Here is a 13,858-nt window from a genome sequence, read left to right as displayed (position 1 = left end):
CAACTATAGTACAAATGCTATATTAATTTGCATGTAACCTCTTTTTAGGCTTTGCAGCTATGTGGATGGAACTGTGTTGGACTGTCTATTCGTATGTGTCAAATCCTGACCGCAGGCTTATGCCTAAAACCTGAGCTCGGTACTTGTGTGCCCTCTGTTAACAGCGGGTCTTTAGGGGGCCGGGGGTGGCTAAGCAGTGACACCTAGTCGTCGCACACTAGGGTAAGACTGTCAGATGGCAGGTATACCGAGTGGATTACAGGACATGACACCACACCTTTCCAAAGAAAACAGTTGGTTTAAGGGCGTTAGCTACCAACTGTACAGTCCTCACTTATGTTCTTAGTTGGTTTATCCCGACTACACTGCACATAGCCAGCACTTACCCTAAAGTGCACTTTACCATCTGCACCCCTTTATGCTGTAGTGTGCATGGACCATATGGAAGCTATATGATGCTGGCCAGTTTTATTCTACATCCTATCCGGTCCATAGCCTAGCCATGGGCGGGTCTTTCAATTACCAAGGGGGTATGCAACCCACATAGGCAGGCTGGTAGTTGCGAATAGTGCTCTCTAGAGATCAGGAACTGTTAGGGGGAATCACGAGTCTATCACAAGTCTATGAACCCTCTATTAAGGTTTTAGAGCCTGGACATTATGTAATTGCAGCTGTAGATTCTGCCTGGAAAGGCAACAGTGAAAGGGTGTCAGTAATTATCCAATTATGTGGCTGTATTATAAGTTGGACTGTGATTGGAGAGGAGAGTATAAACCCCCTGTACACTGGGAGCACATGGGCTGTGTTCTGTGATCTTACCACATGTTCTAATTCCAAGGAGACAGTGTGTGCAGCACACCTCCAGTGCTGCCACATATACCAATCCCAGGAACTGATTCAGGAGACTAACTCCAGAGCTCCAGCTTCCACAATTTGGACACAGCTCCACCTCAACTATGCCAGCCTGCATCTACTACTAGACTGGTGCACTATTCCTGCAGACCACTCTCCATGACCACTCCTGTACCAAAATTCGATGTTAATCGCGTTTGGGCCGTTGCCTGCTGTTTACCGTTCAATAAAGAAATGTAAGTTGATTTACACTATGTTGCCTCCATCTGATCCCTGGATAAGGCTGCTTACCACCAGGGTCTCCCCCATCCATAACCCGGGTACTCATCCTACAGACACTCAGGGGCTGCTCCAGGGAGAAACCAGTACATCAGCCTCTCCCTCCTTATTTTTTGCACACACCACATGCAAGAGACCTGCCAGGCTGTAGGTCAGCCCTCCGGTCCCCATACCAAACACTGTGACAACAATGTGCCCTAGGCCGTAACCGCTAGCCACTCCAGTATTCTGGGCCCCGGCCGCCTCCAGGCCCACAAGAAAAGACTAGGCACTGGTAGGGGTTGTTACACATATGTTTCACAGTATTATATAAGCGTTCAATGAACCCATCTGTCTGGGGATGATACACAGGGGTCTGTATGTGAGCATCTTTAAACAACTTGCACAAGTCAGTCAGTAATTCTTTTGGTATGCTTATTCTAGAAAACATATAGAACAAGTCACCAGCAAAACTCTTTTATGCAGTTTAATGCAAGGAAACCGCCTGCGGATAGCGAGCAGCATAATCTAAGACCACCAGGATATATTGATGACCTTTAGCTGACTTGACTATTGGTCCCACTAAATCCATAGCAATCCTTTCAAATGGTACTTCAATTATGGGTAGTGGAACTAAAAGACTATGGAAATGTGGGGTCAGGGCATGTACTTGACATGTAGGACAGGATGCACAGTAGTCCTTCACGCCTGGCTAATTAAACCTTCCATGAATAGTCTCCTGTGTTTTCTCAGACCCTAGGTGTCCCCAAAATATATGATTATGGGCCATTTCAAGTACCATACGGCGGGATGGCCTAGGTATGAGAAGCTGCTCCACCATGTCACCATTACTTTTTTTTTAGCAATTACTAGCCCTGGTTTCTTCAGCAGAGAGTCCCTTTTGGTAGACACCTATAAAACTCACTTTTTCTGTGCTCTTTCTCCCCCAATTTTCAATAATAGTCTTACCAGGACACAACATCTGCTGTTCTGGGGTGTGATCGAACTTTTGAGACATCACAGAGTTAACCGTCAGTCGGTAGAACCCTTTCCACCAGGCTGACAAGTTGGTTGGCATCAGGAGGGAGAGCTCTGACGAACTAGACTAGGACTCCACCATCTCCACCATCTGTGCAGGAGTACAGGAGTCTGGTTCCAGTCATTTCTTTACCAGTTGTAAAAGGTTTTACATCTGGGACTTGGCAGGCTTGTTCCAAGAGAAACTCCAAGAATGAACGGACAGCAGTGGTTACTCCCAGCCAAGCAAGGATTGCTGCTTTCAGTTTGTCATAGTCTCTGAAATCTTACGGGCAGAGGTCATAATATGCTGAGATTCAACTATCAGATAAGGCACAATGACTGGAGATGGGCAAATTTGTTGAAATTCGATTTGACCCTATTTGCTGAATTTTTGCAAAAATATTTGATTTGACCCAAATCGAATCATGACGAAAAACATTAAAAAACAGGTATTTCCTGGCTGCAGAGAGCCTGTAGGGTGTTGTAGAATGTTGTGTCTTGCTCAAAAATGCATAGGGAATGTGGTTTGGTCTTCAAACAATGTTGTGTTTTATTATGACATGCACTTGACAGCCGGCACTCTTAGAATCGCTTCACTCTTAAATTCCATGGCCACTTACAGGGGCCAACTTCACTAAATAAGTGAAGCTGGAACACAGCTCAGTCCTTTCAAGCTGGAACAGACATTACATTGTCAGGCTGAGAGCCACCGCATCGTCCCTACTGTATGGGGATAACGGGGTTGACACAAGAGGTGAAAGAGCTTGTATAATGGTCCAGCCGATGTGAGATGCGGAGATGGGAACTATTTCCTGGTCGGACCACACCCCTCTGACTCTCTATCTAAGAGACTAGTTCATTTACTAACGCATCTGCCACTGGAGACTGAACGAGGCCTTGCTGAAAATTCCACATTTTCGAGAGGAGCTATCTGCTTCCCTCTGGGAATATTTTTGCTTTAATGTGGACTCCGTATCTGTTCAAGCTGTACTATGGGAAGCACATAAAGTGGTGATGCGGGGTTATTGTATAGAGCAGGGCGCGAGGTCCAAACGAGTTGGACTACATCAAGAAAGGGAAAGCAATTAGGTCCCTGGAGACTGATATGGTGGAAAATCCCACCACGGGGCGACCGAGACGGTCGATAGAATTTAGAGAAACTTTGCGAGAACTCCAACTTAAATACTGAAAGCAATGCTATTATGTTAAGAGGAATCAATCCCATACACTGCTTGCGAGGCTGCTCCCGGAGAGACAGGAGAACCAGACTCTGTATGTCATTAGAAGGTCCCAAGGGTCCATCATCCATGATCCAGAGGCCATTGCGGAACAATTCCAGGCCTATTACACTAAATTGTAAGCTCTTCCTGCTTCCTTACCATTGTCAGTGGGGGGCAGAGAGAAAGACCCGAGGAGATTTTGCTTTCCAGATCTCTCTCTAGGCTATCTGCAGATGCAAATAGGACCCTAAATGGCTCTACATCACCTGAAAAAATAGAGGGGGTGGTTAAAGGGAACCTGTCACCAGGGACCTCATTTTCATTGAAGACAGATTGTAAAAGCTCATGACACCTGCAGTGCAAAAATGCCTTTCTGGCCTTTTCTAAGCATATGCATTACAATGTAATTGTGTGTTATAACTTACTCTTGCATCCTGACAAAATCCTGGGGTAGTCCCAGAGGCTGGGCTTTGGTTTGGATGCATTTCATAAAACAATGTGACCTGTCTGAGCTGCAGGCTGCCTCCATCTTTGTGCTCCTGTACAGCTTGTCCCTCCCCCACTGATGTCAGTCTGACCAGGCTCTGACCTCTGAGAAGGGCAGGAGGTGGAGCTGTACAGTACAGGAGCACAAAGGTGGGGGCCAAGCTCTGAAGAGTGAGTAACGCAGACAAGGCATGTGTTGTTTTTTGAAATGCATCCAAACCAACGTCCAACCTCTGACTGTGGCAAGTGTAACTTATAACATACAGTTATACTGTAATGCAAATGCTTAGAAAAGGCAAAAAGGCATATTTGCACTGCAGGTGTGATGGACTTCTGCAACCTGTCTTTAGTGAAAATGAGGTCCCTGGTGACAGGTTCACTTTAAGAGCTCCCCAATGGCAAAGCACAACGGCTAGAGGACCTGACATACTTATACTATCAAACATTCCTGCAGATTCTACTCCCTGATATGATCCGCCTATTTAACACCTTCCTGGAAGGGGAACCCCTCTCCTCCACCCTCACTCACACTTGTATATAATCGTGATCCCAAGCCGGGAAAGGATACGGCAGAGTGTGTCAATTATAGGCCAATCACACTCCTTAACGCCAACCTTAAGATTTTCGTAAAGATTCTAGTGAATCGGTTGCTCCACTTAGTTCCCCACATGATACCCAAGGACCAGGTAGGCTTTATCTGATGCCGCCAAGGGGGGATAACACAAGAAGAAAGATTGACCTAATAAAGGTCCTAAACAAATCGAAGCAACAAGCGCTTATCCTAAGTCTAGACACGGAGAAAGCTTTCAACAGATTAAACTGGTCATTTATGTTCCGAATATTAGAATTTATAGGTTTACAGGGCCCATTCATAAATTAGAGGTCTGTACTCTGGACCCACAGCGACAATAAAACTCCCCAGGCTCTTCTAGCCCCATATGCATTAAGAAGTGTATTCGGCAGGGATGTTCATTATCCCCTCTTTTATTGGTGCCGTGCATAGAACCCCGAGCATCTATAATACGACAAGATCTGAACATCTGGGGGGTTAATGTGAAGGGCAAAGAAATCAAACTGTCACTATTCACGGATGATGTTCTCCTCACCTTGATCCAACCACTCATATCCCTCCCTAACCTCCAGGCCCGCCTAAAACACTATGGCCTCCTTTCGGGTTATAAGGTCAATGCCTCAAAAACTGATGCCTTACCTATCAATTTGACCTCACAGGAGGTAGACTTATGAACATGACACCAACTTATAGTTCAATTTATGACCCCATCTTCCCAAAACTGTTTAAAGAAATTGGGTTGTTACTAAAATAAATGGAATGCTTTACCAATATCGTTTTTAGCAGCCATAAAAATAACCATACTCTGAAAATTGATATATTTATTCGAAATACTGCCTATCCCGGTGCCCCTGGGGGCCTTATTGTCGCTGCAAGGCGCTCTCCTCCGATTTGTGTGGGCTCACAAATGACAGAGTAGCCATATCTGTTTTACTGGCTCATAGATCTAAGGGACGACTGTCAGTATCGGAAGTTATTAAATATTACTGGGCAGTGGACGGCATGGTCAACGTTGTAGGCCTACTCAAGGTGGATGGAAATAGAGAAAGTTTGGTTAGCTCCATTTCACCCCAAAGCCTTTTTGTAGACTCCTGGAATACCCTCGCCAAGAGGACCATTGCTAGGTCCTATAGCCTTCACTTTAAACCTCTGGCGCAACTGCTGCTCCAGGTTTCCCTTGGTCTCTAAGCCATCATTCAGTCATTCTTATACATGCCTCTTATGCCCATACTTTAACGGGACCAGCAGTCAGGTCCTGGCATACCAAATGCCTATTCCGTTTTGCAGACTTGGTAGACCATTTTTCCTGGACAGTGCTCCTTCCCTTTCGTGCCCACCAAGAAAACTTTACATCCCGGCCTCTTCCCTCACTATCTGCAGATCCGTCATCTCTAGCAAACCCAGGGAAGCTCCGACACAGTTTCCAAGCCCACTTCTTTTGAATATCTTTGTAAAACTACCACACATATGTCAGGGCTCATCTCAGACAATTATCTTATGCTTCTACATACAGATCCCACAGCAACGATCTCCCATGCTTATGTGTCTAAGTGGGAGCGAATAGTGGGGTCGTCGATTGCGCAGGAGACCTGGAATCGTACATGGCATTATGCAGCTAAAACATTGACTTGTACTGTATACAAGTAGAATCCGTATAAGCTGCTCTACTTTTGGTACTATACGCCAGTCCAGTTACATCAGATATTCCCTGAGACCCAGGAAAAATGTTGACGCTGCAGAGAGATGGGTTGTACTCTGCAACTTATCTTTTGGTCTTGTACACGTATTCAACCGTTTTGGGAGGAGGTCAGGGAGTTGCTCCAGGAGGTACTTTCAATATCAATACCCCTTAATCGACTGTTCTACCTGCTCAATATCCCCCACAACCTATACCCAAGTTGTCCACAAAATTGGCTTTACACATTCTCAAAGCAGCCAGGTGTCTGATTGCACAACATTGGAAGAAGACAAATCCTCCTGCCAAGAGTGAGAGCAGTCCGAAGTATGGAATCTATGACTGCATCAATGAATGATAGAGTAGACCTTTTCTCTAAGGTATGGGCCCTATGGGACGCTTACTGGAGGGGCGTGGTGGGCCAAGGAGGTGACTGATACTGGTACGGGTATACCCAAGGCTGCATTCACACAAACGTATGGGGGACGTATATACGGGCGACGTAGATACGGCTTATATATGTCCCCCATATACTTGTTCTATCTTTCTACGGAATACGGCGCCGTGCACTGTATATTCCTATGGATAGGGGCGGGGGTGAGCTGCGTTCATCCCCTGCTCCTCTCCGCAGCGCCAATGTATGCCCGCCGTACTGTAGTAGGCATACATCGTGTGAACGTAGCCTTAGAGAGAAACCCCCCCACTCTCCTTTTTTTTTTGGATCCTTTATGTATCTTTGTCTTGTGATCCCCCAGTAGTTGTAAGTATGTTATATATATATATATTTGGCTCCAAGTGAGCTTTGTTCCAAATTTTAATAAATTTATGTATAATGAGCACGCAACAGATGTAATGTTTACTGCTCATGTTTGTGATTACTGAGCTGAGGCAGATTTTTAGGACTTCTGTTGGCCCTCTCTCTTAACTGTAAATGCTGAAAAGTCTATGTGAAAATTGTATAAAACCTTTTATTCTCAATAAAAACACAGTTAAATAAAAAAAATAATGGCCCTCAGAAGTCAACTCACCTCTCCATGCTCCTGCTCCCATCCGGCCTGGTCCATGTGCGCATTCCCTAGGGCGCGTGCCCACCGGCAATCTAGAATTTAAAGGGCCAGCGCACCTCTAATTGGCGCTGGCACTCCCGTGTTTCCGAGGTCGGCTGTTCCCAGGATTCCCTGCTGGATCATTGAGCTCTTTTTGCCATTGAGAAAGCTTCCTGTTCCCTGCGTTGTTCCCTATTCTGCCTGAATTCCTGTTGTGACCTCGGACCTCTGACCTCTGCATCTCTGGACTCCGTTTCTGTTCCGCGACCTCGGCTGCCACCACAGGCTGGTCACACATGTGGAACGACCTGGTGGCACCTTGCCGCAGCAAGACCACCCCGCTTTGCGGTGGGCTCTGGTGAAAACAAGGAGAAACTGTCATTCTACATGTTGCCATGCTCCACTTCAGCTGTCCTCCTGGGTCTCCCATGGCTGCTACGTCATGCTCCGGTCCTCAACTGGGAGACGGGTGAGATCCTGTGTTGGGGTCCAGATTGCCACTCATGCTGCATGGCGTCACCTCCATCTGTCGTGACGTCTTCGGATGCTGTTTGAGAAGGGCCAGTTCTTCGGCATATCATCTCTCCTGTACAACTTGCTCTCCAGAAGAGGTTTCTTGGGACCAAGAAGAAGAGGAGGCGGCCAAAGGGGGGTACTGTCCCTCTCCGTGGCACTGCCCCTTGTCTCTCTGACCTCGGCATCTCTGCTGCCTGCACTGACTCTGTTCCTGTTCCTGACCTTGAGCCTGGACTCCGTTTCTGTTCCGTGACCACGGCTGCCACCGTGGGCTGGTCCAACCTGTGGAATGACCTGGTGGCACCCAGCTGCAGCAAGACCATCCCGCTTTGAGGCGGGCTCTGGTGAAAACCAGGTGCAACTTAGATTTTGGTCCCAGGTGCCAGCTAGTACCATCTCCTATGGTGGTCCAGGGGTCCACATGCCCAGAACCATGACACTTGGTATATATCTGGTATTTGCCGGATAAGCAATGGTAGGAGGACACGGGATAGATTAGTAATTTCATGCAGTTAGCGAGTATGAGAGGCTTTCCTAAAAAGATGGGTTTTAAGAGCATGTTTGAAACTTTGGAGGGTGGGTATAAGTCTGGGGAAGGGCGTTCCAGAGAATTTGTGTGGCTCGGGAGAAGTCCTGCATCAAGAGGTTTGATTTAAGGTAGAGATTAGTCTAATATCACTGGCAGATCAAAGTGCACGGGTTGGGTGTGATAGAATGAGATGAGGGATAGGCAGGTGCAGCATTATGCAGAGCTTTGTGGATGAGGGTTATTGTTTTAAACTGAATTCAGGAGACAGGCAGCCAGTACTGGCACAGACTGGACGCAACTGCATAGCATTTGGTCTGAAAGATGATACTGGCTGCTGCATTGAGAATATATTGTAGAGCAGAGAGTTTAGTGAGTGGAAGACCGATTAGTAGGGAGTTACAGTAGTCTAGTTGAGAGTGAATGAGAGCAACAATTAGCATTTTAGAAGTTTCAGTTGTCAGAAATGGTTGGATTCTGAAGATGTTTCTAAGATGCGTGCAGCAAGAACAAGCAACAGATTGAATATACGGTGCAATGGAGATTGTTTTTTGAAATGCATCCAAACCAAAGCCCAACCCCCGGGACTATACAGAGGATTCTATCAGGATGCCAGGTAAATTATAACACACAATTATATGGTAATGCAAATGCTTAGAGAAAGCAGAAAGGCATATTTGCACTGCATCTGTAAATGGGCTTTTGCAACCTGTCTTTAGAGGGAATCTGTCACCAGGGACCTCAGTTACACTAATCTATAGTGTTTTGTTATATACATTGTGTTTGTTATTACTCTATCTGTATAGACTAGTAGAAAGTTTTAATGGGCATTCAGAGACATTTCTGACTGTTTAGCTCTCATAAAAGTCAGAAATTTTAACATCCATAGTACACATTGGGGGTCATTTACTAAGGGCCCGATTTGCGTTTTCCCGACGTGTTACCCGAAAATTTCTGATTTGCGCTGATTGTACCTGAATTGCCCCAGGATTGTGGCGCATCGGCGCCGGCATGCGCGTGATGGAAATCGGGGGGCGTGGCCGAACGAAAACCCGATGTATTCGGAAAAACCGCCGCATTAAAGAACAGAAAATGTGTCGCTCGGGACGCGCTTACCTTCACTCAGCCCGAGCCGGTGAACTCCAGCGCGTTCAGATGCTTTTCAGCGCAGCAGCGCCACCTGGTGGACGGCGGAGGAACTACCTTATTAAATCCCGGCCGGACCCGAATCCAGCGCAGAGAACGCGCCGCTGGATCGCAAATGGACCGGGTAAGTAAATCTGTCCCATTGTTTTGCAAAAGAAAAACAGACTTGTTTACCGAGACAGCTTGCCATTTTAAATGGCAGGTGCTGTCTGGAAAATTGTTTACACTTTAGAACCCTTGAAAATTAAGAGGACTACTAAAATGTAACCATTCTTCCCTGTTAGAAAATATATGAGAATAGTCCCAGTCCTTAGTGTCTTGCAGTTAGGGAAAAGAGCTTGAAGCAGAAGCCAGTCTAACCTATTAACCAGAAGAAAATCCTGAGATGACGACACTCTGCCATAGACCCTAGGCTCCTGGCCTGTGACCAGGGTACTAGCTTTCTGTAAAAGAGAGGGACAGCTAGCCCAGGCCTTTCCTCAACATTAATCCTTCTTCTGCCAGAGAGGAGATTGGAGAAGTCAGCACTATTACTGTATTTGCTTGCATTGCTTTGTACCTGAATTTCTTCAGTAAAAAAGGAAAAATGTTCACTGACTCTCTGGACTTATTTCCCATTGGGGTGGACCACACCTTACCATCCCTACCAGAGAGCTGCAACATGTTGTGACACCTCGACGATACCCTGAACAGCTTTTGGCCCACCCCTAACTCCTTCAGAACAGGCATTAAATAGAGGAGAATCCCCAGAGCAGGCACAAATAGTGGGGAACCCCCAGAACAGGCACTTATAAATGAGACTTCCCCCTAAGCAGGCACATAATACAGGAAAACCCCCAGAACAGATAATATTGCAGAGCCCCTAGAGCAATACTGGAGACCCCCCAGTGCTGACACTTATACTGGAGACCATTTAGTGCAGAAACTAATACTGGAGATCGTGCGGCCAAGTCCCTGTAGGTGTCGCTGCTGCGCTGAGGTCCACCGGAGTTCACCTTCTTCTTCCTGGTGCATGTGAGTGCTTGATCTTGCAACACATTTCGTTTTTTAAATTCTGCGTTTTTTCCGAATCCGCCGTGTTGTCCGACGGCCACGCCCCCCCCCCATTTCTGCAAGCCGACAATCCGATCGCGTGCGCCAAAAACCTGGGTCAATTTGTCGCAAATCAGAAATATTCGGGAAACCCGACGAAAGTGCGGCGTTCGGCCCCTTAGTAAATGAGCCCCAATGTGTGGGCACAGGATGTTCCTGCCCTCATTTGGTGACTGGACCTGTCCCTCTACACAACGCTAAACCAAAAGTTACAAAAAGTTGTTTAGTCCTGTCTGGACAGTGCAGACGGCTCTGTGTAATCTGTTTATGAACTACTTGCAGCATGCAATCCAGGTTTGTTATAATTGTTTTTTCAGCAAAACCACTCAACTCAGGGATTAAACAAGATATGCTTCTGCATCAGTGTAGCTACAGCATTCTCAAGGTATGTTTGATTCATAATGCATGAAATCAAATTGTGGTTTTCCTTTAAACAGGGTTTTCCACCAAACAAGTGTTGCTAAGTGCTCCTCTTTTTGTTGCTAACTGCCTCCTTTTTAGTTGCCAAGTGCCTTTGTTTTTAACAAGTGCCACTTTTTCTTCTTTAAACCGATTCTCTCTATTGCAGTTAAAGTTACAAAAAGAAAAAGAATTGAAAAAAGGTACTCACCTTTTTCCTGTTCCACATGTGAGTGGTGGGCACCATTCTTGTCTGGGAGGAGATATCTAGCATCTGCAGAGCAATGAGAATGTCACTCGAACACATTTCCATTGCTAGAAGTCTTCCTCCCAGACACTGTTATGTGTCAGAACAGTGAGTGTTCTAACGATACAGCTGAAAGATTAAAGGGGTATCCCGGGAATATGAACTTCTGAGTTTGATTTTATGATTCACAAAATTTTATGGCCTCTCTAAAGTTATCACCGAGATGGCTGCCAGTGGAAACTACAAGTACCAAGATACTTTAGTTCTCAGTAACCCCTCCTACCTCTTATGCTCTGCTCCCAGTGATGATCTGACAGGTTTTCTTGCTCTGTTACCATAGCAATGATGTGTAACTGCCATCACCAAAACACTGGCCATACTGGATGCACTGCAACCAACTGACTACAGCCAAACTTAGTGGTGATCACATGACCTGCCCAGGCAGTTGCAGGACATGTGATGTGGACATGTGACCAGTGGCCATCTTCTGTCCTGTGTATGCTCTGCAATAGACCGCGCGGAGGAAATTAACGGACTGATTAAGGGGCCAGTAATATTTTAATTCTTCATTAGTGTCTATGTCAGCAGTTTTTTACTGCTAACGTGAGCAAAATTTTACATAACAACTAATTACATCTTACATCTTATATTTTAAGGACCCCTTTGTATATGAATTATGCTGATTCCTGGAGTACCCCTTTAAACAGTGGGACCCATGGGCCCTCCTGACACAGTACACTTGCTAAGTGCAGGAAAGGAGTGATATTGACACTGCAGTTAGCCTGTGTGCTGTGTCAGGAGGGCATGCAGCTCACACTCTTTAAAATAACAACATCTGCTGTTGCTGCAACCTCTCAGAAAAAAAAACAGTTTTAGTGAAGCGCAAAGACATGCTGTTATTTTAAATATTGGCAGCCAAAGGCCCCTCTCTCCCTGTGTGTCCAGTTGTACATCCTGTAACAGCACTTCTTACAGTCCTGAATGTGTGGCATTATATTAGATAGTAAGAGAAATAGTACAGTGCTACATATGTATAGACATTTGATATATTTAGAAATAGGTATTAAGCAAATTTTACTTTACCAACACTGTTTATAACCGAGTAATATTTATACAAATTTAAGTATATTTGAAGAAATGTTCATTATGTTTAACGTAGCATTCAAATCTTGGAGACATATCAAGCTAAATAAATGCTAATATATTACAGGCAGTCCACGAGTTACATACAAGATATGTTCTGTAGGTTTGTTCTTAAGTTGAATTTGTATGCAAGTTGGAACTGTTTAGTTTTTAATTGTAACCCCAGACAGATTTTTTTTGGTCTCTGTGACAATTGGATTTTAAAAATGTTAGGTTGTCATTGGAACCAGAATTAACAATAAAGCTTAGACACCTCTTATTACTCCTACAACTGATTACAGTACATTGAATTACCAACATCCAGTGTCTGTTTGTAATTAGGGGTCGTCTGTAAGTCGGGTGCTTTTAAGTAGGGGACCGCCTGTATACTTAAAAATCTGAAGTATAGTTTACTTTACCAGATTAAAGATGAGTCCAGCTTTTGCTACTTCAATGCCAAGTAGCAGGCACACAAACAAAATGGTCTTATTTAGGAACATTGCTATAATGATGAATCCAGATTCACCACGTCCTCTGCCAAGCTTCATAAATATAACTTATCCCACAATAACATGTGATGTGCTATGAACCAATCCATTTTGTGTGCATGTTTTAAAATTAACTTCTTTATCATTTATGTGAACACTACAGGTGTTAAACAAGAGATAGTTATTATCACATGAATGCCTGTTTTCCAACCACTACAAATATCCTGGCTGCATGTTATTCTAAAAGCTTTTCTTAGAACTTATTCTGAAAAAGTACACTATGTTGCTTTATTTTGCCATATTGGGTCCCCAATTGAAATGCTTTTCCTTTCTTTTTTAAACAAACCTCATTGCCAATAGCACGTTTTATTTTCTATTAAGTGAAATATGACGCAAGCTTACTATTTAAGGCCACATGAACATATGAAAACAGCTGTATGCTACCCATATTGTACTGTATTCATATGGGTAGCATACAGCCACATTTATTTCAATAAGCAATAAAGTCATGCATTTAAATGGCTATATTGCCCACCATACTGTACCGTGAGGAAGATGTTAATTGCTCTGATGTTACCCTTTAGTCCCTGCGATAGGTCTCTTAGTTTCCCCCCTATTTTCTTTGTTAGTGTTGTAGACGCTCTCTTTATTGCAAAGTTGTCTCGACTTCCTTTCCAGCTGCCTTGATGTCTTGACTTTGTCATATCTTTCCTTCATATTAGAACTGGAGGAGGAAAGAACAAGATGTCAGACCTCATTGTCACTTAGCTAAATGCTTAGGGGCTAAATGCCCCAGTAAAGAGGTTGCAGATTCTTTACTCAATGCACAGAGAGCACATGTACTATGCACTTAGGAGACCAATTTTCACTCCCTGGCTTCACTTGTCTAAAAACCAGATATAACCCTCACCACTTCCATACTCCCAAATCCGAAAATAAATTGAAGGCGGTCTCAAATCCCATCCACAAATCAGCCTAGACCAGGTCTTGGACGATGCAGCCAGTAATATATTTTTAAAATGTAAGATCTGTTCTGTTACATTTATTTTTGCAAACTTGTATGTGCCTTACTCGGGACAAGCAGCCTTCTTACAAAGGGGCCTTGGACCACCTCCTACCCTTCACCCAGGGCAACTTGATCCTATGCAGAGATCTGAACTTCGCTATCAACTTCCACTGGGCTCTCGACCCCAC

The 13,858-nt window shown here is 44.8% G+C and overlaps 1 protein-coding gene across 2 annotated transcripts in view; it reads right to left on the bottom strand.

The window, feature by feature from the left end:
* The window catches only part of CLPS (colipase), a 48,937-nt gene extending 36,195 nt beyond the window's left edge, over nucleotides 1-12,742 (bottom strand). The window contains exons 1-2 of one of the 2 annotated variants that reach the window (XM_072137215.1): nucleotides 11,338-11,436; nucleotides 11,019-11,081 (exon numbers count right to left, since the gene is read on the bottom strand). In XM_072137215.1, coding sequence (XP_071993316.1) covers nucleotides 11,019-11,081 — 63 coding nt within the window. In that variant the 5' untranslated portion in view covers nucleotides 11,338-11,436. Of the gene's footprint in view, nucleotides 1-11,018; nucleotides 11,082-11,337; nucleotides 11,437-12,595 lie in introns of those variants that run through there. The other variant, XM_072137214.1, reaches the window with a different exon arrangement.
* Between the last annotated feature and the right edge of the window lie 1,116 nt (nucleotides 12,743-13,858).

The sequence above is a fragment of the Engystomops pustulosus genome, chromosome 2, assembly GCF_040894005.1.
Source record: "Engystomops pustulosus chromosome 2, aEngPut4.maternal, whole genome shotgun sequence".
NCBI lineage: Eukaryota > Metazoa > Chordata > Amphibia > Anura > Leptodactylidae > Engystomops > Engystomops pustulosus.
Note: the sequence above shows the minus strand (reverse complement) of the source record. Positions and strands in the feature narration are given on the sequence as shown.